Consider the following 26,288-nt stretch of genomic DNA (forward strand, 5'->3'; position numbering starts at 1 on the left):
TTATTATTATTATATACTAATTAATAATATAATATTAATAGTATATATTAATATAATAATAATTATATATTATATATATTATATTATTATTATATACGGTATGTAATTATATATTATATATATTGTATTATTATTATATACTATATATAATTATATATTATATATACTGTTCTATCGCTGTTAAAGCACCCCTTAGCCGGCATAGGTGGCGTGCGCGCCCCCTTCCTCCAGCTAAGCGGCCTTTAGCACAGCCAACAGTAGCCTCTGCTGGCACAGGCAGCGTCTGCGCTCCCTCCCTCCAGCATACGGCTCCACCTCTAGCAACCACTAGCGTCCGCGCTCTGGGCTACATCTGTGGGTTACCGATGGACGAACCCTGCCACCACCTGTGCACCTCCTGTCAGGCTCCTCTGCGGCCAGAGGATGGGCATGACCTCTGCCCTGGGTGTCTTGGCCCCCAACATCTGAGGGAGGCACTCGGCGACAACCCATGCATGAACTGCACCATCATGCCCCGGGAGGTGAGGATAGCCAGGTTGGCACAGGTGGAGAAGGTGGACGGTGAGCTTCCCCCATTGGGCATGCTAACCCAACGACAGACCAGGGCTTCCAAGCGTCGATCCACCACACCTGCTACCTCGACCCCTGCTTCCAAGAGAAGGGCGGGGCCTGACCATAGGCTATCATCTAAGGTCGACCAGATGTCTGCCGACCTGGCCCTAATGAGGGCCATGTTCATGGCCCGTCAGCCCGAGATCCAGCCGGAGGACGTAGAACCACCTACTCCGCCGATGCCGCACCTGATCCCTGAGGGTCAGGACCCGGACACACTGTCCCTGGCGGCCTCAGCCACCCACTTCCACGACTATGACGAAAGTGAGGCGGATGGGGCAGAGGCGGCTTCCGAGGCCTCTGAGCAGGGCTCGTACTCATCAGCCCAGACCGGTCTGACTGAGACGGCTGGCGGCTCCATGAGGGCCGCCCTGTACATGGCTCTTGATCATCAGGGCCTGGCTGGACCGCAGCAGGCGGAGTCAGCCCCGTCAAGCCGTTTCTTCAAGAACAAGCCAGCCCCCTCTAGCTTTACCGTTCCTCACTCAGAGGACTTCCTGAAGGAGCTACACACTTGCTGGAGAGACTCGAAGGCTTGCTCTCGTCTCTCTGCCGATGGGCGTATGCTCGCGGCCATGGACAACCCGGAAGGAGTCGGCCTGCAGCGCATGCCGGCTGTGGAGCCCTGCATCGCTTCCTTAGTTGTCGACCCCGACGAGGCGCTACGGCAGGACACCAGGTGCCCCCGACCCCAGTGCAGGACCACCGATGACCTCCTCATAAGGGCTTATGATGCAGGAGCCCGTGCCGGGAGGATCTCCAACTCCCTGTCACACCTCATGCTCGCCCTCTCTGCATCTCTGCAGGCGAACAACGCGAGCGCAGAGCCCGCAGACGCCAACACCCTCTGCGACGCATCACTGGAGGCATTCGGCCTCATGTCAAGAGAGCTGGGACGGATGATGTCCACTCTCGTTCAGGCGCGGCGCCAAGTCTGGCTCTCTCAGGCCAACCTGACTGAGAAGACCAGGGCAACCCTGCGCGGTCTTCCAGTGGTGCCGGGAGCGATATTCGGCCCAGCTGCGAGGGAAGCGCTGGACCGCACAATCCGGGCCAGGGCGGACAAGGAGCAGCTGTCAAGCCTGAGGCGACAGCGCATGCCTCCCCCAGAGGGACCTCCCAACAGGAGCAGAGGCCCCTCGGCCGCCACCCGAGCTCGCCTGCCACAGGCCCCCACTTGGGGCCAGCGCACTTCCCAGCGGACTGAACAGAGGCAGGGCCATAACCCTGGCCGGCCCTCTACTAGGCAGTTTCGTGCCCCGGGCCCTGGGGGACCCCCCCCCAGGGCCCCTAGGGGCCGGGGGGGCAGACGCTGAGACCACGCGGCCGGCCGTCGGATACTTTACACCTCAGCAGCTCAGGTACTGGGCTGCTCAAGCTTCGGACACGTGGGTGATTGCCACCTTAACCCACGGGTACAAGCTTCAGTTCCGACGCCGGCCCCCCACAGCCGGCCGGGTCAGAATGACCACTATAGCCGACCCGGCAAAGGCCCTTGCCCTAGACCAGGAGCTGTCCATCCTCCTGGCCAAGGGCGCCATCGAAGCAGTAGACCCCCGGGAGCACCCCAGGGGGTTCTACTCCACATACTTCCTAGTGCCAAAGAAGACAGGCGGTTTTCGCCCCGTCTTAGACCTGAGGGTGCTAAACAAATACATGAAGGTCATTCCGTTCCACATGTTGACCTCAAGGGACGTCCTGCAATCCATCGCCCACAGGGAATGGTTCACATCAGTGGACCTAAAGGACGCATATTTTCATGTCCCCATTGCTCGGCAACACCGCCAGTTCCTGCGGTTTGCCTATCGAGGCCGCCACTGGCAGTTCAGAGTTCTGCCGTTCGGACTCTCCCTCTCTCCGAGAGTATTCACGAGGTGTGTGGCAGCGGCGCTGGCGCCTCTCCAATCGCAGGGCGTCAAGATCCTGCCATACCTCGACGACTGGCTGATCTGTGCGCCATCCCAGGCGCTGGTAGCCGAGGACACAGCACGTCTCCTGTCCCATGCAGCCCGGCTGGGGTTAAAGGTAAATGTGGAAAAAAGTTGCCTGATCCCATCCCAAACCACAACATTTATTGGTCTGGCGTTACACACCAGAACGATGAAAGCCTGTCCGTCCTCACGCCGGGTGGACGACATTATGAAGTTTCTTCCCATGTTCCGGAGAGGCAGTCGGCTGTCGCTCATCACATTCCTCCGCCTCTTGGGCAAACTGACGTCCGTGGCGGCCGTTGTCCCCCTGGGCTTGCTGCGACTGCGCCCCATGCAGAGGTGGCTGAACAGTTTTCAGTTGGACGCCGAGCGACACAGACACAAAAAGATAACCGTGTCACAACAGTGTCTACTCGCCCTAGCCCCATGGAGAGACAGGGCTTACCTGTCGAGGGGGGTCCCTATGGGGTCCATTCCCTCTCGCAGGGAGATCGTCACCACCGACGCTTGCCCCCTGGGCTGGGGTGCGGTGTGGCAGAGCAGGACAGCTCGCAACCAGTGGTCGGCGGAAGATCGCCGAGACCACATAAACGTGCTGGAGCTACGTGCGGTGCACATGGCTCTACAACGCTTCCTGCCATACTTGAGAGGCAGGCACATACTCGTACGGTCAGACAACACCTCAACCGTATTCCACATCAACCACCAGGGCGGAACCAAGTCTGCACGACTACTAGAGGTGTCCACAGACCTGCTGACGTGGGCGGCCCCCCGTCTCACCAGCCTACGGGCGGTGCACATACCAGGGGAGCGGAACCACCTCGCAGACTTCCTCTCCCGCCAGAAGCCCCCGTCAGGGGAATGGCGCCTCCATCCAGAGGTGGTGCACACCATCTGGGCCCGCTTCGGGAGAGCACAGGTGGACCTATTCGCTTCAGGGGAGTCAACCCACTGCCCTCGCTGGTTTTCCCTAGCGGAAACCATCAGTCCTCTAGGCCTGGACGCACTGGCGCACCCCTGGCCACAGGAGCTGCTCTATGCATTTCCACCACTTCCTCTGGTACGTTCAGTTCTCCAGAGGGTCGTTCAGGAGGGTCACACCATCCTGCTGGTGGCCCCTTTCTGGCCAGGGAGGACATGGTTCCCCCTGCTCCACAGCCTCTGTCACGGAACGCCTTGGCGCCTCCCCGACAGGAGGGACCTACTGTCACAGCTGGGAGGCCGGATCTGGCACCCATGCCCACAACGCCTCCAGCTGTGTGTCTGGCCGCTCAGGGGCCGGAGCCACTGCTGAGCAGCCCGGTGAGATACACCATACTGAACGCCAGAGCGCCGTCCACCAGGCTACAGTATGACAACAGGTGGAAGCTGTTTTCCAGCTGGTGTAGGGATCTGGGCGAAGACCCAGTACACTGCCCTGTACCCAAAATCCTGGAGTTCCTACAATCTCTACTAGGTAAGGGCCGGTCCCCCTCTACCTTGAAGGTTTACGTGGCAGCAATTTCCTGCCGCCATGTGGCAATTAACGACCGCACAGTAGGGAGCCACAACCTGGTGTCCCTCTTCCTGAGAGGGGCTCGGAGGTTGCATCCCCCGAGAGCTCCGAGGGCTCCGTTATGGGACCTTAACCGGGTACTGGACGCCCTGTGCGGGCCTCCCTTCGAACCCTTGGCACAGGCCGAGCTGAAGTGGGCGTCATACAAGACATCCCTTCTCCTGGCCATTACATCGGCAAAGCGCGTCAGTGAACTGCACGCTCTGTCAGTCAGTGAAACATGTCTGAGGTGGAACGCAGACGGCTCGGGGGTCACGCTGTGGCCAAACATAGCATTCCTCCCGAAGGTGCTGTCGCAGGCTCACCTCAACCAGCCTATCAGGCTGGCTCGATTTAACCCCCCACCTGGAGAGGGGACAGACAAACTGGAGCTGTTGTGCCCAGTCCGGGCTCTGAGAGCCTACATTGAAGCTACTGCACGCATCAGGCGGGCAGAGCAGCTATTCCTTTGCCATAGTGGTGTGAACAAAGGCGGCGCTCTCTCCAAGCAGCGCCTGTCCCACTGGATTGTAGACACAATCAGCCACGCCTATGAGGTAAGTAACCTCCCCGTACCATCAGGTGTACGGTGCCACTCTACAAGGAGCATTTCCACATCGTGGGCTGCCATGAGAGGGGTGCCCTTGGAGGACATTTGTGCCGCCGCCTCATGGGCTTCGGCAGGCACTTTCTCAAGATTTTACAGGGTGAACGTGGCCACTCCCCACCCATTGGACGTGGTCCTCTTCCCCGAATCCTCCGGTTCTACCCTTTGAGGTTTGTAATCAGGATTCCTCGTGACTTGTCTGGTATAAGTCATTCAGTGCTTAAAGCACCGCCTCTGGCGGTCAGCAGGGACGAAATAGAACGATAGTTACGTATGTAACTACGGTTCTATGAGTCCTGAATGACCGCCAGAGGCACTCTTGTCACTCAGAATCCTCGTGTTCTCGCGAGAAGATTCTGTAGGGACTGAGCCCCAGGTGACTGCCGGAAGTTATAGACTACTCCGGGGGTCATCACGGGGTCAAAATTGACATTGTTGGTATAAATACTCGACTGCGCATGCTTAAAGCACCGCCTCTGGCGGTCATTCAGGACTCATAGAACCGTAGTTACATACGTAACTATCGATTTAGGGCAGAGGTTCATCGTTGGCATCTAGGGAGTGTGTGTGCAAAATGTGGCATCGACCAGTTTAACAGTGCCGGAGATTAGCTGGTAACAGACGGACGGACACACACACACACACACACACACACACACACACACACACACACACACACACACACACACACACACACACACACACACACACACACACACACACACATACAGACAGACAGACAGACAGACTCATACACACACACAGTGCAAAACATACTCTCTCCCCATGCATTCGGCCTGGTGGAGATAATAACCAAACAGCAAATGCCACATTTGTTTTTATGTTGTATAATAATGTATAATGCATAATCTTATATATCCGCAGAGAGTGTATACTGTATGTATGTATATTATATGGTGTGCGTGTGTGTGCGTGTGCGTGTGCGTGTGCGTGTGTGTGTGTGTGTGTGTGTGCGTGCGTGCGTGCGTGCGTGCGTGCGTGCGTGCGTGCGTGCGTGCGTGCGTGCGTGCGTGCGTGCATGTGTGTGAGAGATCAACAAGCAAATCCATCAGCAGATCTAGTCTATCTATCATCGTCAAACTGTTTTAGTTAGAGTGAAGCAGAGTTGCGTGAAAACAAAGTGACTTCAAAGTCATAGTGTTATTTGAGTGACAATGACTTCAACAGATAAACAGACTGTACAGGAAGACATGTCCGCACATGTGTGCGCGTGTGTATGTACGTACCTTGTAGGACTGAGGCTGATTGGCCCATGGCGGCCAGGCCCTGTTGTTGCATTGACAACTGATGTAGCTTAGCCAACTTAACCAAGAGAGAGAGAGAGAGAGAGAGAGAGAGAGAGAGAGAATTATTGTGTTTGTATATTAAACATAAATAAATAGTTTGGAATCATTAAGGTTAAATTATATTATTACACTGAATTGTTGAATAATGCATTCCGTTTATTCAAACAGCGAAGACTCATTGTACATAATACCTATACTGTATAGTAGATCCTTACATCCTGTAAAATAGCAGCTCCACCAGTACAATATCAATGTTCAAAATACTAGTATATGTCAAGTTCTCACCTCTGAATGTGGAATGCCGTATTGGCTCTGAACAGCATATGCCTAGGGAAAGAAAACAAGTAAAACTTGGTTAACTGCGAGTATATTGACGGTTTGATCTAATCACCAAATAGGTTAAAATTTTGACCATTAACACATTCTGGGAGATCTCAGACAAGCTGTGTGAAATCATCCAAATCAGTATTTGAAACAACTTTGAACTGAGAAACGGCACTTTACATAAAGTACAAGCAAGTTCTACATCCAAGTCTGACTCAAGAGACTTGTGTTGCATTGTAGGCTAATTCTGTAGCCTTTCTGTAACGTTCTTCTGATGTCTTTGCACTGTACCGTCTAATAATAAAGACTGCCTTTAAAAATGCATACCTCCACAAAACCAAAAGACAAGCAATTTTACGCTATTCTACCCTCTGTATGTAAAATGCATCTTAACCCATTTAGACCTCAGGCATATTTTAAAAACGCCTTCTGAAAAACGTCTAATACTTATTACAAAATTACCAAAAATGTATGTTGCTAAACTTGCTATATACTGTACATACCGTAGCAACAACAACCCCAGAAAGGCCTTCCCGGATTGAAAGGTATTATGTATAGGGGATCCGGGTCTAATATTCTTTTCACGTAGAACCTTATCAGACATCTCAGACCCCACAGTTTTATGTTGTTAGGATTCCATTGTTTGTGTACATTTTATTTTGTATTCCTCCTTCACCATAAAGACAGGAATTGTTACACCAGGGAGATCTAAGTTTCGTGAGAACTTATCCTCGACAGAATGTGAACCCTATCACCTCTTAGTGGCAGAATCGATGCCACTTTATATAAACATATTGATGCATATTGTGGAGATTGTGGTGGTCTTTGAGGGATTTTGAGGTCCAGCCCAAATCCCTAGTCAACTTCAAAGAGAATGAAACGAACAGTTCCGTAGACAGTGAGGCCTGTGTAAGCGTGCACAGGATAAAGAGTGTGTGGGAGATAGTGGGCTCCATTTTCGTCACCGCTAAAGCCCTTATCCCTAAACTTCTTTGCCTTTTTTTTTACTATTTTGCTAAACATTTTTGAATAGTTAAAATGGCCAGTCTACAAGCTCACAACATGTCAATGTAGATTGGCTAGTTGAACTATTCAAAAATGTTTTTACAAATAGTAAAAAAGGCAAAGAAGTTTAGGGATAAGGGATTTAGCGGTGACGAAAATGGAGCCCAGTGTCTGTGGGCTTGCGCTTGTGTTGCCATGTCCGCTTTTTTTTCAATAACGTTCTGTGGAAATTTGTGGATAGCAGTTTTTGGGGCTTGTTTCTAAAGTGTAGTTGCTCATTTGAGCTTGCTTCCAATATCTTAATTTATTATTTAAACCAGTGATTCTTAAATACTTTCATGTTATGGACCCCCAAATTAATATGTACTTGTTTTGTGCCAGGGAGCCCTGTACCAAATTTGTGTTTCAAGACATTTTGAAAATAGCAGATCTACAAGCTCACAACGCTCGCAGCACTTTTAAGATATGTGTGAATTGAGACTTGCTGCAGTTCGCGGCACCACAGACCCTGTACCTCTGACTCCTGATGGTAATTCAAGGATATACACAGTGCTCTGTGATCAGGAGATCATAAAACAGAGTCAGACAGCTGACAAGTAGAAGGCAACAAAGAGTTAGGAGCTCCCCTGCATACGATGAGTCAAGAGAAAACCATCAACTGCATCAGCTAGATAGCTCAAAGTCAAAGGCAATACTGTCTTGTTATCCTTGTTATGGTGTTGTGGACACTTAAACGACCCAAGCGTAATTCAGAAATATGAACATTACTTAGTGTTTATCATCTCGAAATAAACTTTTCTGGCACTCAGCTACCCTTGCTATTCTTTGAGACACACAGATACAGGTACGGGTTCAGCGTGTGGTCAAATCTGCAAATACTTTGTAGTGTCAAATAACCAAGATATCATCATTGCAATTCTCCAGTAAATTAGCCCTAAATATTTGTTTTTCTGTAGCTGAAAGAATATCTTATTGAACTTTGCTGTGTGAGAACAGTATGGTCTCATTTTATCCTTTGTTCTGCAGATATTCCAGTAGTTATTCATGATGAGGGAGGTATTGAACGTACCAGCATAAAACAGTGCATTCAGGCCGAACGATAATTAATTAATTATTAATAAATAGCACTTCTAAATATTCATTAGTGACTTAATATAGCTGGAGAATTGACAATGGAAAGGTACTAGAGACATATGTAACAGAGTTGGCAAATTCTAGGTTGAGGTTTGCTAGGGGTGCATTTATATACAGTAGATACTATAACATATTATATACTACAGTATCTACTGTATATAAATGCCACTGTTGGGCAGTCCAGTCCATATTCATCTTTGTAGGGTTTTTTTTGTGTAAACTAATGCCATACTTTGTCGTACAAGCATGTCGTTCAAAAGCAGGGAAAATAGCCGGAGTGAAATTGGGGAGCTGTCGGCCTAGTCAAGTCAAGTCAGAAGTGTTTTGAAATACTGTATGTCATTATCAAACTAATTAGAACAAGTTACTTAGTACATCTGTTCAATCACAGTTCAATCACACAACTTTCATTGTGTGTACACTATAATGTTGTAGAAGCAAATGTTTATTGTAATTATTTGAGACAGTCCATACTGAAGAGCATGAAAGCAATAAGCATAGGTTTTGACAGCACCCAAATTTCACCATCTCATCGGATCTATCTCAGATCTACAACTGGCAAAGTATCGGCAACAGTAATAAAAGAAAAACTAAAGGAAAATGGATCAGTCAAAGCCTACTTTTTCCCACGATATCCCTCTTTACTGTCATAATTATACATCCCTTGCTCTCCACAGATGCTACAGTAGGTTTGATATCTACCGGCTATCCTGGTCACTTTATCGCACTGAATTAACGGAACTTTCTTGGCACTTCTACTTACTGACTATAGAGTTCATGGCCCTCATTTATCAATTGAGTGTAAAATCTGCCCCAAATTCGAGTGTAGGTTTTGTAGTACACTCACGTCGCCACGGCATTTATAAAGCGATCGCAAACAGCTAAATTAATTTCATTCCTAGCAGTGATAAATGTGACGGCTGAAATCAGGCAATCTGGCACGCCCTATGAAATCAAGCCGCGCCCTCTTGCCTTGATGCCCGCCTCACCCCCCCCCCCCCCCTCTCATACACACACAGACGCACACACACACACACACACAACTTGCAAGCCCAAAAATAAATAAAGAACTCGCATGAATTAAATAAAGCTGTAGGCAGCGGTGGCCGAGTGGATTGCGGAGCGGTCTAGATACCGGAAGGACGCCGGTTCGAATCAGCGGTCCGACATGTTAAAATTACCACCGTTGAAGTGCCCTTGGACAAGGCATTGAACCACTACCATGAAATGCTCCATGTACAGGGCCTGGCTGTAAACAAGTATCTGATGCTTAGTCCAGTTACCCTTGGTAAACTTGATTTACCAGAACGCATTTCTTCTTCTTCTTCTTCTAGGCCTACCCTGTCTGTTTCCCTCTCACCTCGCTTGCCTTGCTGTCATGTCCACGCACGCACGCATGCACCTCAAGGCTACATGACACATCGCATCGCCATGAATGGAATACGTTTGTAGGCTAGGCCTATATTAATTTTACCCATTCGTGCGCAGTGCACGGCGAAGGCGATCAGTGAGACTGTGCACTGCTGTGATAAGTGCTGTGGGTGAGTGATGCCTGTCCTGACGACATGCCTGCCATGTCGTCAAGGCAGTCATAATCAACGTTTATGGAGTGATTTGATCATTGATGAACGAATCATAAACATATGGATGAAGGCATGCATGTGCGCTGGTATGTGCTGGCGACGCACGCCACGGTCCCGTCCTCCCGACCCCCGAAAATGATCTCGCTTTTATCTGAACTGTCACTTATTTAAATGGTGAAGGATTAAGCCCCTTACGCCTATAGCCTACAAATGCAAATAGGCAAGCTATTAGGCAAGCTAATGGACTGCACAAAGGCGTGCAGTCCATTTATGCCTAAATATTTTTTATATTTTTATTTTGCGGAAATGGTAAATGCCGAAAATTGCGGTAATTCCAGCGTGAACCCATATTTTGGCGTACGCCGAGTTGATAAATGAGGGCCCATGACTCCGATCTTTGCACTTTGCAAGGCACTAAATCCAATGTGTTTACACAAGACTTACAAATGTAGGTCTCCAAAGACAAATTTGAAAGGCCAGACCAATAATTGTGATTTAACATGAGTGCATGATCTGACCTCCTCTGTGATGATATACTGCTTGTACCAGGATAATTAATCACACTGTCCCCAAACAGCCAGGCAATACAGGTGAGAGATCAATAAAGGACACATCTGCTTGCACCACTGAATTTCAGGTGCAGGTGCTATATGAAACAAACGCACGCACTCACGCACACACGCATACACGCATACACGACACGGCACGGCTAAATAAGGAAGTAGGTAGATGAGTGAATCAATATGATCACATGGAAACACGATGTGATACGATTCTTTTAAAAGGCATAATCTGAGTAGTCTGATAAGCAGGTGAAGTTAGAAATATGCTTGTGTACTGTAGTATTCGTCAAACAAAGTCAGAGGGAGAACAGTGCCTGCCTCTTAGTTCAGTCCCCTAGCATCACTAGCAATGATGTTGTTACAGTATACAGTTAAAGTCACCATCATGTACTGTGGTGGTGCCTAAACTTCGCCTTTAACTTTGGGCCTTTGTACAATATACTGTAGACATTTTAAAGGCATGTCTTCTTACAGAGGTCAGAGGGGATGACACATGCATTGTTGTATTTCTGTTCCATGGTCGAGCCTACAGTAGTTCAGCTACAATTGTCTCCTGATGTTCTTGTTTCTGAATAGATCTCTGGCAGCACTTCTTTGTCTGCTAAATTGATATTTTTTCCTGAGATGTTCTATTACAATGTACAAATGAGTAATTTAGAAGATATCCGATATTCAAGGACCACGACCAGAGTACGTAAAGACCAGAGTAATCATGGACCGTCATCAACATGACAAGAGCACAATGCAGTGCTTCAAAGAAACTAGGATGCCAGGTATAAACATGTTACGTATGTACCGGTAACTAAAAATACATTGCATGGATGCACCTGGGACGTATCCTCAGTGATGTATCCTGAGGTCAACGGGGTTTCGGGTCTATCAAAATCATACACCTCACTCAGGAGACCCAGCCGGGGTTAATCAAATCCCGATTTACGTCCCAGTAGCTACCCTCGATCAGTCCATCAGGGAATGAGCAAGGCCACACAATCCGTTGCTCCGGAACTACTCTGCGGGACTGGGAGAACCAGATTCAGATTAAATAACATTCTTAGCATTTGTGGTGAGCCAACATGGCAACATGTCACTATGCATCATCAACATCCGTCAGGATCTCCAGTTGAACGCTAAAGATTTCCTGTCCAAACTACTTATATGGGCAACAAAATAATGTCAAACTGTAGCATTCTAACAAAGTGCTCTAAAGCCAAAAACCATCCTTGATCAGATCCCTCTTGGCTCAGCAACAACTCTTCATATCATGCGAGGAGTGAAAGAGAGCAGAAGACAATAATGGTAAAGTGCTGTAGATAGAGACACTGCGTTTATGGTAGGATAATCCATAGTCCTCGTTCCCTGTGAGGTTGAGGACCAATTTCTACCACACAAAAATAAACAGGAAATATCCCTCAGCCGAAGTACTGTTTGGGTAAGCTGCTCTATTGGGTGTGCAAAGGCAGGCTCCTGTCTACTTTTATCAACCGTTTGACTCAGCAGGCACACTCGCACTGACTCCACACGCCACGGGAGTGGCTCTGCAGCCAGAACTGATGCAGTCTTCCTGTCTCTTCTTATTTCTCTCTGTGGCTTTCCTTCAGACAATCTTTCCACACCTCCTCTCTCTTTCTCTCTCTCACTCCCTCCATCCCATATCTCCCTCCCTCTTTCCCATCTTTCCTCACTTGCTCTTTTCCTCTCTCTCCATATCGCTCAATTCTCTCTCTCTCTCTCTCTCTCTCTCTCTCTCTCTCTCTCTCTCTCTATTTGTGACCTCTTTCTTTTCAATGTCCACTTTCTCATTGCCACTCTCCCACTCTCTGTCTTCTGTGTCTCTTTGCATGCTTCTCTCTCTTTCTTTCTGGTACTTTTAACACTTGGCTTCAGACCATGATTCATCCTCTGGTTTAATTTCCCACTATGAAAGAGGAGGAATAATATTTCTCAAGGCCTTGAGGTGTAGTAGTGAATACATTTATCTTATGTGACATCAGGGCCTTGAGGTGTGAGTAGTGAATGCATTGATCTTTATGTAACATCAGTGGCTGCCAGTGCTGACTGTACCTGTTGTTGGTAGTAGTCAGCGACCTATTCAACAAGTCCAAGCACCATCCGATGAAAGGAAAAGGGAAGAAATATTTATCAAGAGAGTGAATGTCTAAGTGGCTTTGTAAATAGGCTACACAGTGCAGTGTTCTGTGGGCGAATACATGAATACCTGTGGGAATGTAGGGCTATACCTTAATAGTGAGACATATTCAATTTAAAAAGATGGTCAAGGCATTGGTTGGTAATGGTATGCGACAGTGGCACTTTTAGAAATGTGGTTCCTTTCCTAGATAAGCAGTCTTCACATTGATTTTATATTGTTGAAAGCGTATAGGCTAAAATGGATTTGGCAACTGCAGACCTGGGTCTGAAATGGAAGTAAAAAAAAGTCACTTGAGGACATTGCGACCACGGCATGTTAGCTAATGTCAAATAAGGAAAACAGAAACTGAGTAGACTTGTTTGTTGTCCATGTTTCAATAAGCATTTCCAAGTTTCATTCAACATTATGGTGAGAGGATAGGGAGGGAAAACTATTTACCGTTATATAGCCTACCCAATTGTCATCAAGTGCAAAGTTGTTTTTTATAGAGGTTGGACATCGGAGGATTTTAAATTAACTTGCCTTTTGTTTTTTGCCTTATTTGCCAATATTTGATTCTTATTGATTGCTTTTGTAGAGATATGTTCTCTTTGTATTGACTGGGTAGGCTCCTTTGCACTTTACTGCACTTAGTTTCTATTACCTAAAGCACACTTACGTTAATACCTTTCCACTGTTTCCAAGTTGAGTCTTGGCAAACACAACACTGCACTTTTCTGAGGTATAAATAAAGATAAAGTACATCTAAATCTGAATCAATCATGATTTTTATGTGTTTTGGAGCGCTGCCATTACAAAGGTTTCACTGGACTTTTTGCAAGTCCGTTTGTTGTTCTTTCCTGAGCAGTCGTCATGAAGCGGATTTACGACGAGGTGGACCCAGAATGTGCTCCTAGTCGATAGACAGAGTAAACTCATCCATTTGTAACCGTGAGATAATTCATGATATCATAGACAGGGCTTTGGGTCCGTTCATTTGCCCTATGCATTCCATACCCTTTTCTCTCTATCTGTGTGTGTGTGTGTGTGTGTGTGTGTGTGTGTGTGTGTGTGTGTGTGTGTGTGTGTTGGGTTTTCTGAGCACCCCGACCTTTTCAGCGTGCAGAGGTTCTCATATACATGAATGAATCAGACAGAATCAACACTGTAAAAAAGAAATGTAACCAAATGGACCACTACAGGTCCCTTTGATTACATTTGTTATCTGTCACAGTTAAAGGTGGCGGTGTAATTGATTTAGCATTTGCTACAGCTAGACCCCACAAAGACCATTCCATTTAGTCTTGCTACAGTTCCAATTTTGTCCGATCATTTTCTTTATCATTTTATCACTTCCAATGTCACAGCAGTATCCTTCATCCTGTATGGAATTCTCACTGATTGGATAAAATTGGTATCCTGACCTGAAAATGTATTTGCTGGAGAGAGTGGGGTCCCTTAATTGTTACTGAATAAACGTTCTATGGTTGCTATCCAAATACAGAGCTGTTTAACTCATATTGAGAACAATATAAATGAATAAATCACTGTCTTATACACTGTGCACCACCTTTAAATTAACGCTGAATACAATTTGACTCCCTTATACTCACTTGTTGAAGGTCCACTCCTCCCTGCGTCACAGAGAACAACGGATGAGAGCCAAAGTCAGATGCTTCGAACATCTGACAGGGGGGAGAGAAACAAGCACCAGTCAAACACCACCAGTGTTCATTTTGACAGTTAATTTTGATTTAGTTATAGTCATAGTCTTGTGAATAAAATTCCATTTAGTCTAAGCCATATCCGATATAACATCTGGAATGTTTTAGTCTAGTTTTAGTAGAGTAAATACCATACGATTTTAGACTTGTATTTTGGCAGGCCTTGATGGCCGATTAGCTGGAGTGTGACACCCACATGCAGCCAGTTATATAGGTTGTGTTAGGGATGAAACTAGTGACCATTTATTTTTCGTTCAGGTATCAACGGACATTTTCCTTCGTAGTTTTAGTCGACAAAATGTAAACTGAACACTACTGCACATAAGCACAACCTGCATGCTGCCCCACAGAGTCAAAGAGCTCCAACACTAGGAACAGTGAAACAAAGGGATACATATAAAAGTGTATCTCCTGTGCCACTACGTAGCTGTGTTGCCAGTAGATAGATAGATTATTATTACATATAGTTGTAGCCTTCACGGGTGTAATATTTTACTCATATGAGATCATAAACCATAAGTATAAACCTATCACTTTTAAAGCATGCACAAGGTAGTTGTTGTTTGTGTTTGTAAGAACAGAATGGAGCTCAATCTACTTATTCAGGCTTGTCCCAGCAGCAAATAATCTGATCTAGATGATCCAAAAAGGCACAGTTAATTACTGATTTTTTTTTAAATTAGTTTATTATAGTTTTATACATCTTGAACCATAGTGTCCCTATGCTGGGCATGTAGGTAGGTAGGTAGGTGTGTGTGTGTGTGTGTGTGTGTGTGTGTGTGTGTGTGACCATGTAGGGTGGTTATTTTTTGTGTAGACGGAATAAAATTAGTGGGCCAAGGATCAATCCCAGGGTGATCCCGGTCAACAACGTATATAGGGTTTAAGTATGGTTAAATACGAGTATGCCGTCCATTCTACTTTATACCTTTTCATAATTGAGGAAGAGAAGTAGAGAGGTGAGCTAAGAGGGTGAGTGCAACGGGTAGACAGACAGAAGGCACTGGTGGGGTTCCTATTTGGGTCAGGTTGGGGTCTCAGTGCTGTCTGCAGTGAAGTGTATTAGCACTAAGCCATGGCAAGCTCAGCAGGCCTTTCATTGGAGAGTGACTGTCAGCCGTGCTAGGCTAAGCTCCACAAACCCTCAGTGGTGCAAGAAGTACTGGACACTGAAGTTGTACTTAAGTAAAAGTAGCAATACCACATAAAAAAACAAATACCGGTACTCTGTTACAATCAAAAGTCTAAACTAAGTACTGCACCCCTTAGTTTAGACAGTAATTGGTTTAGACTAGTCATTGGTTAGACCAGTCATTAGTCCTACAACTACAACCTATCTCAAACCCTCACCCTAACCCTAACCTCCCATGGGGCAGCACACCTAAACCTAACCTTAACCCATGTCTAACCAATGACTAGTCTAAACTAAGTATGCACCCCGGTTAAGGTTAGGTTTAGGTGTGCTGCCCCGTGGGAGGTTAGGGTTAGGGTGAGGGTTTGAGATAGGTTGCAGGACTAATGACTGGTCTAGCCAATGACTAGTCTAAACTAAGTATCTCAAAAGAGTACTGGAGTAAATGTACTTAGTTACTTTCCACTAATGCAAACCCTGTTACCCCAAATAAGTGCACTGTCTGGGAGACACGGCATGATAAGTCAATACTAAAAACAGAATACAGGTTCACCACTCTCCCTGGGAAGCCCTTTTATTGCTTAAATTGACCAAAATTAAGCATACAAGCTCCCCTTCTGCCTGAAAACACAGTCCAAAGCATTTAAAATGGAGGGTTTTAACTTCTCTTATAAATGGACAGAAGGGCCTTAAGTGGGGTAATTCATGTGAAAACAAAAATATATATAACTCTGGATTATTCACATTTAGCCCTAATTAGACAAATCCAACAGATCTTAGCAGACCAGAGAGGAAAGTCTATTGACAAGCTGTAGAAGTAGTCTGGCAACCAAGATGCATTCATGGCAACATGTAGTTAATTGGTTGATTTGTAAGTTATTAATTAAACGGAGAGGAAGACAACACACAGTGTTTTGTTAGTGGCATTTGATTGGTTCAAAGATGGCCAGCAGAATGCTTCTGCTTTAAATGTTACCCTCCCAGTTCCTACACCCCCCCCCCCCATAATCATATTAACTTGGTGTCGACAGCTATGTCATGCAGTAATGAATTAACTCAATTGGCAGTGTAACTAACTGTGAACGGAGACACACGCCCGTGGACATTGCAATCAAACAGAAACGTGTCATTACATCGGACAGTTCTAATGAATTAAAATGCATAGCAGAGTGAGGTGTACCGTGGCAGGTACCACTGCATGGCATTGTGGCCTAATAGTAGAAACAGCCCAGACACCTGATGACAATTATTGAAACATCTGGTGTCTTCTGTCTTCACCTAAGCAAGGTAGGCTATTATTAAATTGCATGTTGCACTGTCCATAACAATGCATCCTCCCAAATTAATTGATTGCGTCTGTCTTTGCACAAATGGACATTAAACTCAGTGGTCACTGGTCAGTCACAGAGTAAAACCCTAGAGTCCTGTCAATTAATATTCAACAGCAGGTTGGTTCTAACGAGTGATAGTCCTCAGTGACCCTGTGCACTTTAGGTGCATATTTATTCATGAAGAACACATACGTGTGCACTCATACAGCGAGACATGCATAACAGCAGGGCTACAAACAGATGCACGTGCACACACGTGCATGGACACGCGGAGGCAGACATCAGTCATGTTGCATGCATACTTCATGAATAGTCATGATTGGCGATGAATAAACATCATTTAGCCTCGTCCGTGAGCATGGTGCCATTATACATCAAACAGATGCTTAACAAGTGACCAAATGGGAGTCTCTTTGCCTGCGCTTATCATCCTAAATGTCAGTGCTTGCCTGTGTTCTTTTGTCATGTCACGTTGAAAGGGCATTGTTAATTACTCTTTGTATATGGCATATAATAATTCAGCTATTTTACTGATGGCTACTGTACAGTATTATGCATACCACTGTGAAGGGAAAAAAAACAGTGACACTGTATTCACCATCAATAAAGAATGAGTCCAGAATATTAAGTAAGTAAGTAAGTAGCCTTGAGTACCAATGGTTCCTGAGCCATGTGGCCCAAAGCATCCTTAGCACAAGGCAGCTTAATGTGCAAGTACACCCCTGGACATGACACCAGTATGAGGGAGGGAGGCACTGGGTACCATTTTTCTTAAGTCTTTGGTATGACTCGGCTGGGGATTGAACCCCAAACTCCCAGTCTCAGTCAGGACAGACACTCTTAACCACAAGGTGCGGGTGCAGGCTTTAGTTCCGACATACTATTGATCCGAAACCTCAATCCTAACCTAACCCTAACCGCAAGCACGGGAGCAGCGCATGTCGGACCATCGCTTTTTCAAAAGTGGAACAGTCAGGGAGAGAGATATAAGCGTTCTCTAACATAACAAGGAAGTGGATGGCAGGTGAGTTTTGCAAGCACTCCTGGTGCTTGGTTTCACTGGGACTGTGGATCATAGTTTAGCTAAGAGTGCCATCTAGTGTACAAACTAAAAACATGTGATTGGCACTGTGGGCCTTTGGAAAAAAACCAAACAAACACTTGATTGGCACTGAATGATTAAGATCTATGAATGGTACATCTTTCACTGTCCCCATACAATCACAGTAAAGGACATACAGTACGCTCTGCTTTGGGTTTCTGGGTATTTCAGGGCTGTGACATTCACCGCTCCACCCACAATCACGGTAAAGTGACAGTCAGAGTCTCTCAGATATTAGCGCTGTGTGATATCCTGCATGTCTTTACCTGATTTCCTGACAGGAGCACAGTTCCTGGGGAGGGTCCGGGTCTGTAGGGGATCGTCGCTCCCTTGGGAGGAGACTGTAAAACACAGGACAGAATTAGGTGGAGGAGGTCATCACACAAGCAAATACAAGAGGAAGGAGCAAATGGGAGAAACTTTAATCAGCAAGTGGAACAGACGCATGTGAAACTGTCTTTGCCTGGTGACACTACTAGAGAGACGTACCGCAAAAACACATAAGAATAGCGAAACACTACTGTGTCTTTATTCACTAGTAACTGCATTTAGTGCTTGCTATTCTTTCAGTTTCTGCATGTTTTTCAGACCTTTAATGCCCAGTCTGTTCACGCTTTTGTTTCGAGTCGGATAATCTCTAGTTCATGGATAGCTTGTGCTGAAGAAGTTAACCCGCTCTTTTACTCCTGTAAACTTTTACTCCTGTAAAATTTGAGTTGTCGATTTGAATTCCAATTTGCACAAACACATTGGCAACTGACACAGCTCCACAGCATATGCTGACACACAACAAGATACAAAGCCAATAGGACCTCAGAAAGGGTCAGAAATGGAAATGAACTGCATGGGGTTTTTTTTGAGATGCAGAAGGAAATGGAATGCAGGCATGGTGGAACAGAAGTGGAACAGAGTAAACATCTGACAGTGAGCAAATTTATCTTGGGCTCTGGTTACAATTTTTTCTTTCCTTCCTCTCTCTTAATAGATTAAGGTGCCCAGAATGGAAATGAGCTGGCAGCATCAACAGCTTTTGATTTGTCTGTTTTCCCTTCTAATCTCTGAGTTGCGTCAATTTATAGCTTGCTGCCTCCCATTAATGAGAATATAATCATGAATTATTGATCACCCCGGTGTTTTCACTGTGAACAACATTCAAAGGCTTAACATTATCTCATGAAAAATGCTTTGATATGATCCAGACCCAAAATACCAGATTTCTGGCTGTATTTACTCTAAAAGCTCATTAGTTTTAACAGATTGTATCTAAGTTTTAACACAAAAAGTTAAAATATAGATATAAGTTTCTGCCCGAGAGTGACAATACAGTACTGTACTTGTTTTGCTGAATTCAGCATGGCTGCCTCTTCAGGAAGTAATCACATCAAGCCTAACAGGACACAACTGCCTTGTTCATTTTAAGGCTCTTCAACACCGTCTATTTTAATAGATATTGTTGGGGCTTTTCTGCCTTAATTTGGACATTACAGAACTTATAGACAGGAAAGGGAGAGAGAGACAGGGGGTACGTGACACACACAGAGTCATTTACGTGATTGCTTATTGGTCAATCAGTTTATAACGCAGGAATCAATCTGGATTCGATTAGAAAAAAATGCACCGTCGCAGCCACTCGTCGGATGGCAATTTCATTAGTAGGTGTGCAAAAGGTCATAGAGTTTGTTTTAAATGTTTGCTTGTCGTCGTCTAAATTTCTCCGTGCAAAGAAAATGGACTCTGTGTGCACGGGGCCTTATACGTCCAGTCTACCAAAATTATCAGTAACCACACTTCTACACATGTACTTCTTTTCTTTAATATATTTTTTATCCCACGATTTTGTAACCCATTTTTCACCCCTGTGCCAATCATCTACTGTGATCCTGGGCTCTACACACCCTCCGCCAACCTGGGGAGAGCAACGGACTTAACTCATGCTCCCTTCATGCCTGAGTGTCCAAGTTGCTCCTTTTCACCTGACAGGGGGGAGTTTCCCTGGTTGGACGTAGCGCGTGGAAGGAACACGTTATTCCAACCAGTTCCTTTCCCCTCCATCAGGCGCCCCGGCTGGCCAGTGGGAGGCAGTTTAGAGACCAGGATTACTGCATGTTTTTGTGAGGGTACCTACCCTAGGGGACACGGGGAGAACATGCAAACTCCACACAGAAAGGCCCTTTCGCCAACCCCGCCTTCGGGTATGGGCACTGATGACGCGGAGGAGGAAACACGCCGCCAGCACCCACAGTGCCCCGAGCATAGAAGTACATAGAAGTACTTCTATTATTGTATAATAGTAGAAGACTGTGGTGTATTGGGCAGCTCCAGGTACAGCCTATTGTCCTGGACCTAGCTGTTACAACTATAGGCCTCACTGTGAGGCACATGCTACAGCTACACTGCCATGCTCTAGGGCCTAGAGCATGGCACTGTAGCTGTGCTATATTCTCTACAGTACTTACTTCATACAAAAGATAGGCTATTTGAGCTAATTCAGAAAATGTTGGAAAATGTGACAATTTCCGCCTATAACGACATGCCCAAAACAGGGGACGCCAGGTTGAAAGTGGTTACTAGGTGAGAATGAGTGTCTTTGTGCCCTGTTGGCACCAAGTGAAGCAGCGCAGCCGAACAGAAGAAAGGCTGTTGTAATCAACAGCACCCACGAGTGTCTGTTTGTGTGTGTTGTGTGCGCATCGCCCACACGTGCGTGCATGCGTCTGTAAAATGTGTGCAGCACAGCCTTCCCGGAATAATTACCATCTTTAAAGGCCAATTGATTTGTGAATACGTGTCATTCACATTCTGAGCATTCATAATTGTATGGTACAGCATAGTGCTATCTCTATGGTAATCAACCATCTGTTTGCTGTATGTTATTGTTCTCTCTTCAAAGCCATTCATTTTGACAGAATTTGTAAAACAAAGCAGGACTCCAACCTGGCCATGAGGCAGAGAAGGTCTTCTGAGACAAAGCTTTATCGTGCTTTTGAGTTTGACATAACTTTTTCTTTTATGATTAATCCTAGCATCCTTTTGAGATGAACTGCACGATCAAATGTCGTGTCGCAACACGTTGTGAGCTTAGATGAGCTATATTGGATCTACAATATTTGTTATGGAGGGGAAAATAATAGCGTACCAAAATAGAATCCCAGATCTGAGCCAGATCTGACCCCCCCCCCCCCCCCCCCCCAAACATAGTAAGTGGTTAAATATAACACCTCAACCTGCAATCGCTCTTTTTGGTCAAATACCATTTGACTCCATGGTTTAACCCATTCTGGGCGGGAACCCCTTTTGGTGTTTTAACTAAGCGTTATACTTTAGCTATTGAAAAATAGCAGATCTACAAGCTCATAGCGCGCTACGAGCTTGTAGGTCTGCTATTTTTGAAAAATCGTTAATGCGGCACAAATCCTCTAGAAGTACCTCTAGAATGACGGCGCAGATGAGTTTGACACACTGGATGATGGCCTCCTGGCTGCCTGATATCGTCACCCCTCGCTCTGTGGAGTTGGGGAGGAGGTCACCCGCCACCTGCACCTGGGCACCTGTCGACTACACACACACACACACACACACACACACACACAAGTGCGCGTGAGACTCAAACATATATCGAAGTATTGGCGCTCTGCCGCCGGCCAAGTTCTTCAGATGACGATTAGAATGAGTCTCATTGCTTTCCTGGGGTTGAAATGAAATTAAAATGTGTGCTGCTGACGTGACGATCGGCCTAAAGGTCTGCTTAGTGAAACCTGAACATCGTGATTCCTAATTCCTGCTTTTGGAAGCTTGATAGGACATACATTACTTTGTGTGTGTGTGCGTGTGCGTGTGCGTGTGCGTGTGTGCGAGCGTGTGTGTGTGTGTGTGTGTGTGTGTGTGTGTGTGTGTGTGTGTGTGTGTGCGTGCGTGCATGTTTTGTACTGCATGTTGTGGACAAACTAATAATTTTACAGCCAATGTTCAATATTATACAGATACTAGCATATCTCCTGATGAAGAATACAGCTCAAAATGGCATAGATGGAATATGAATATAAAAAGAAAACAATATTATGCACATGTCAACCCTCCACAGATACTGGCCATGCAGTGGTAAAAGAACAAACAAAAAAACCTTTGCTACAAAATGTCAGGGTGGGTTAATATTAATAATATCAGTCTGCACATCGTCGCTGTCGGATGGAAACCGTGTACGTCCAAAACCGTACCTTTTTTTAATTATGATAAAAACACTAAATAACATTCTGGCATTGCGAGGTGTTGCATAGACATCTCACCTCTCTGATCTCTTTGATCTTTGAGCCGCCCTTTCCAATGAGAGATCCACACTGGCTTGCAGGGATGACCAACCGCAGTGTGACGGGAGGCTTGCTGCTCACTGTGCCATTGGCTACCAGGGCTAACAGGTCCTGCATGGGAAAGACATCATTGGTTAGAATGAGGCTGAATTCAATGTTTTAACACAACATATTCCTTTGATGATAACCAATGAAATCACACCCGTGTGAAGTGAGGGCGCTCTTAGGAGTACATCATCATACATCATCTCATTCCAGCCAATCAAAATTTGTGTCCTCACTTTTGTCTTCAATGTTTGTGTATACATAATGTTTGTGTTTACACAAACACTCAAAAATGGCCATTAATTTCCAATGTCATTTCATGTTTGTGTTCGTCCTAACACAATATGGTAATAGTATTAATATTGTTATATGGTAATGGTGGTTGGTGCACATTATGTTGCATTTCTTTGGCCTGGAGACGCCGAAGAGAATGTCACAACAATGTTGCAGTTATGTCAGTATGACACACTCCAGCTCAATGTGGCTTTCATTTTAATTAGCTGCACCTGTGGGTGAGAGCAGTGGGATTTGCATATTAAAACGCAGCGCAGGTGTTTTGACATGAAGTTAATTCTTCTTCCACCTGCCTCCTCTATGGTGGAGTTAGGCCATAAGTATTTTTAAACCTAATTCCTTAAAATAAAAAGCAAGGCTTTTGCACACCTACAGGCGACAGGTGCGTAGGAGAGGGTATGGTGGCCGACAATGAAAAAGGAACAAACACCGGCACACTGTCTTCAAATGCAGTGAACCCACTTTTAATAGGGAAACAGCAACATTTCGGCCTATGCGGCCTTCATCAGGCTATCTTTATGAACACAAATGAGAAAGCATCCTTTTTGTAGTGATGTAATTTCTTGGTTTGACCCGTTAGGCTTACAGTACCATTAGGTATTAGATGAAGGCCGCATAGGCCGAAACGCTGCCGTTTCCCTATTAAAAGTTGGTTCACTGCATTTGAAGACAGTGTGCGGGTGTTTGTTCCTTTTTCAAACCTAATTCCCTAAATTCCCTCTAATACGTCATATGTATAATTGTATATAGTCTACTGGAGTTATCAGTCTGCTGACCCAGCAGAGCCGCCAACGTGTGCCTTGTATAACCTCATGGCTACCGACACAAAGGCACTTTGCCATCTGTCGTGGGTCATGTACGTAGCAGTGCTAAAAGGCTACCTACTGCCCTCACCCGAGTCAGGGGTGTGACATTCGGTAGCAGTGGTTGGACCCGAGGCTCTCTAGCCCTGTCTGAGTGTCTGGGCCAGTACATTTGTCTTCTAGCCAGGCCTCGTGCTCGCCAGGGGCCTGCTCGGCCTCTACGTGCAGCCAGTTGGCCACAGATATTGCCACCCAGTTGATTATTATTTTTATTTTTTTGGGGGGAAACAGTGCTCTACAGTCTACACTGCAGTATGTGGTCCATTAGCAGAGAGGAGAGGTGCTGCTCCGGGTCACTGTATCCCCCCCCCTCCCCCCCAGCATTTATTTCGCCACACTCCCATTTGTCGTAATGTCTGTGTATTCTTGTTTCCTCTCTCCCCTCCCTTCATCTGAAACCTCTTCCCCACTCTGCTAAACTAAACATGGATGTCTCTTCAGCCTTTATACTAACCCCTTGAAATATCTCAGCTCTCCATTCTTTATTCTTTGCCTTATTTATTTAATTCTTCTGTTTCTCCCTGCACTTTCCCTCCTTTCCGTGACTCTCCTCCTTCTTTCTTTCAGTGCTCAGAAGCTGTCTTTTCTCTCTTTCTCTCTCTCATGCATTCATCTCACTCTCACACAACACCACCCACCCCACCCCCCCTTCTCTCTCTCTCTTTTCCCGATCTTTACCACCTATTTTCTCAGAGACTCTCTCTTTAATTAAAGTCAGGTGATAAGTGCAGGATCTAAATCAGCCTGCTGTTAATGCAGCCGCTCCAATCAATTAGAGCCTTGGCCGTACTCTGTGCGTTTGAAATGTAAATAGCCATGTCTGCTTTCCATCGGCTCTACTACGGTACGTGATCGGAATGTGAGAAACCGACCGTGGCCTCTCCTTACCCGGTAGCGGCACCGCCACACAAATTATTTATCTCTCATGTCTATCAAAGGAGTCCTGGAATCCACATCATGGCTCTAGATCTATTTTCGAGTGACTGATGGATGTGTTTCAGTTTGGTTTTTTTTGCTTTATTGAAACTGTGTGTGTGTGTGTGTGTGTGTGTGTGTGTGTGTGTGTGTGTGTGTGTGTGTGTGTGTGTGTGTGTGTGTGTGTGTGTGTGTGTGTGTGTGTGTGTTTAGCTGCTACACCCGTCATATTTTGACGTTTGTCCATGGATGCTTTTAGGAGGCTGCAGGGTTTGAAGTGTATTTTTTAACACCGCAGGCTGCTCCAGTCCTTGGTGTGCAGCAAGTGAATAAATACAGCCTACTATTTTCTGGTGGTACTTTTCTGCATTTTGTAAAATTAAGTGGAGGAGAATTGATTTGCCACCGTAACCATGAATATATGTCCCTCTCAATTTCTTTTCATTTCTCCCAAAGAGTTTAACCTCACTGGTCTGATCTTCCCATAAACTATCTCTCTGTCTCTCTCTCTCTGATTCTCTGTCTCTCTGTCTCTCTCTGATTCTCTGTCTCTGTCTGTCTCTCTCACTCTCTCTCATGAATATTTTAGTGTTTTTTCGTTGCTTTTGTCGGTCGTTATATTAAATTAGATAAAGAGTCAAATCTCTCGTGCTATCGCTTTCTACCCAATTCTCTACCTTTTCTCTCTCTACATGTTATTGTTTGCCATTTTTCGCACTGTTCTTCTCTCCTGCTCACTCTCACATTCTCTCAGATTTTCTGGAATCCTTTTAAATCTGTCCATCTTCTCTTTTTCTCCTTTTTTTTTTTCTTTTGTGTGTTCTCACAACATCTCTCCTTTCATCTGTATATTTTTTTCTTTTGTTGAGTATTTTCTTTAGTACTGTGCCCTTGTCAAACTATCTCACTCTCCTTTGTTCTCCTTGTTTCTCCCTTCTTCAACTTATTCCTTACATTTTTTTCAGCATTTCTGTTGTTTTTACAGTGACACCGAGCCAGTAAAGGTGGGACACAGAGAGAGAGGGGATGACATGCCGTAAAGAGCCTCAGGTCAGATTTGAACACGGGCCAGCTGTGGGAAGGACCCTAGCCTGATTTATGTACTATGCACTCTCAACAGATGAGCTTTGTTTTAACCCATTCTTCTACATCCTGACACTTTTCTGAAAAAGCTATGTTTCTATGTCAGTCGTTCTTCGATTTTCAAAAATAGCAGACCTACAAGCTCGTAGCGCGTCACTCGGTGGCGCGCTATGAGCTTGTAGATCTGCTATTTTTCAATAGCTAAATCATAACATAATGCCAACACCAAAAGGGGTTCCCGCCCAAAATGGGTTAAACTCATCTCCCTCGCTTTCTCTCTGGCACAACAAAGCTTTCACTACAACGCTATATATATTTTGTTGATCAGAGTAGACGTCAATGCTAGGCCTCCTCCCTTTTCCCCTATAGCAAATCTCTTCACTGAAAGTAGCAAATCAACAAGAAACACTTTCGCATTCTCATTCTCCATATTCGGAATTGGAATAATTGAAATATTAAGGATGGAGGCAGTGGGAGAAGGAAGGATACATCAATGACAACAAGAAAGAAATATAGGAACGTTGCATATTTCTACATTTAACCACTTAAACCCTATATACTTAATCAGTCTCCCAGAGAGAGAATCATTCATATTATGAACAATTATTTTAGTAAATGATTGCACCCCTAGATTGTATTCTGCGGAAAGAAGTTAACTCCACTGGAGCTTTCTTTCCCTGACTGAAAATGATAGACATATGATACAGTACACATGATACAGTACACATGATACAGTACACATGATACAGTACACATGCAACAACTGC

General features: G+C 45.5%; 1 protein-coding gene across 3 annotated transcripts in view; it reads right to left on the reverse strand.

Moving 5' to 3' along the window:
- pcbp4 (poly(rC) binding protein 4) overlaps positions 1 to 26,288 on the reverse strand; it is a 143,806-nt gene that overhangs the window by 23,866 nt on the left and 93,652 nt on the right. For 2 of the 3 annotated variants that reach the window (XM_080792143.1, XM_080792144.1), the window contains exons 6-12: positions 22,301 to 22,432; positions 21,444 to 21,572; positions 18,284 to 18,358; positions 14,342 to 14,413; positions 12,662 to 12,685; positions 6,277 to 6,318; positions 5,932 to 6,007 (exon numbers count right to left, since the gene is read on the reverse strand). In XM_080792143.1, coding sequence (XP_080648269.1) covers positions 5,932 to 6,007; positions 6,277 to 6,318; positions 12,662 to 12,685; positions 14,342 to 14,413; positions 18,284 to 18,358; positions 21,444 to 21,572; positions 22,301 to 22,432 — 550 coding nt within the window. The remainder of the gene's footprint in view (positions 1 to 5,931; positions 6,008 to 6,276; positions 6,319 to 12,661; positions 12,686 to 14,341; positions 14,414 to 18,283; positions 18,359 to 21,443; positions 21,573 to 22,300; positions 22,433 to 26,288) is intronic. The other variant, XM_080792145.1, reaches the window with a different exon arrangement.

Source organism: Protomyctophum bolini, assembly GCF_963924005.1.
Source record: "Protomyctophum bolini genome assembly, chromosome: 2".
Classification (NCBI taxonomy): domain Eukaryota; kingdom Metazoa; phylum Chordata; class Actinopteri; order Myctophiformes; family Myctophidae; genus Protomyctophum; species Protomyctophum bolini.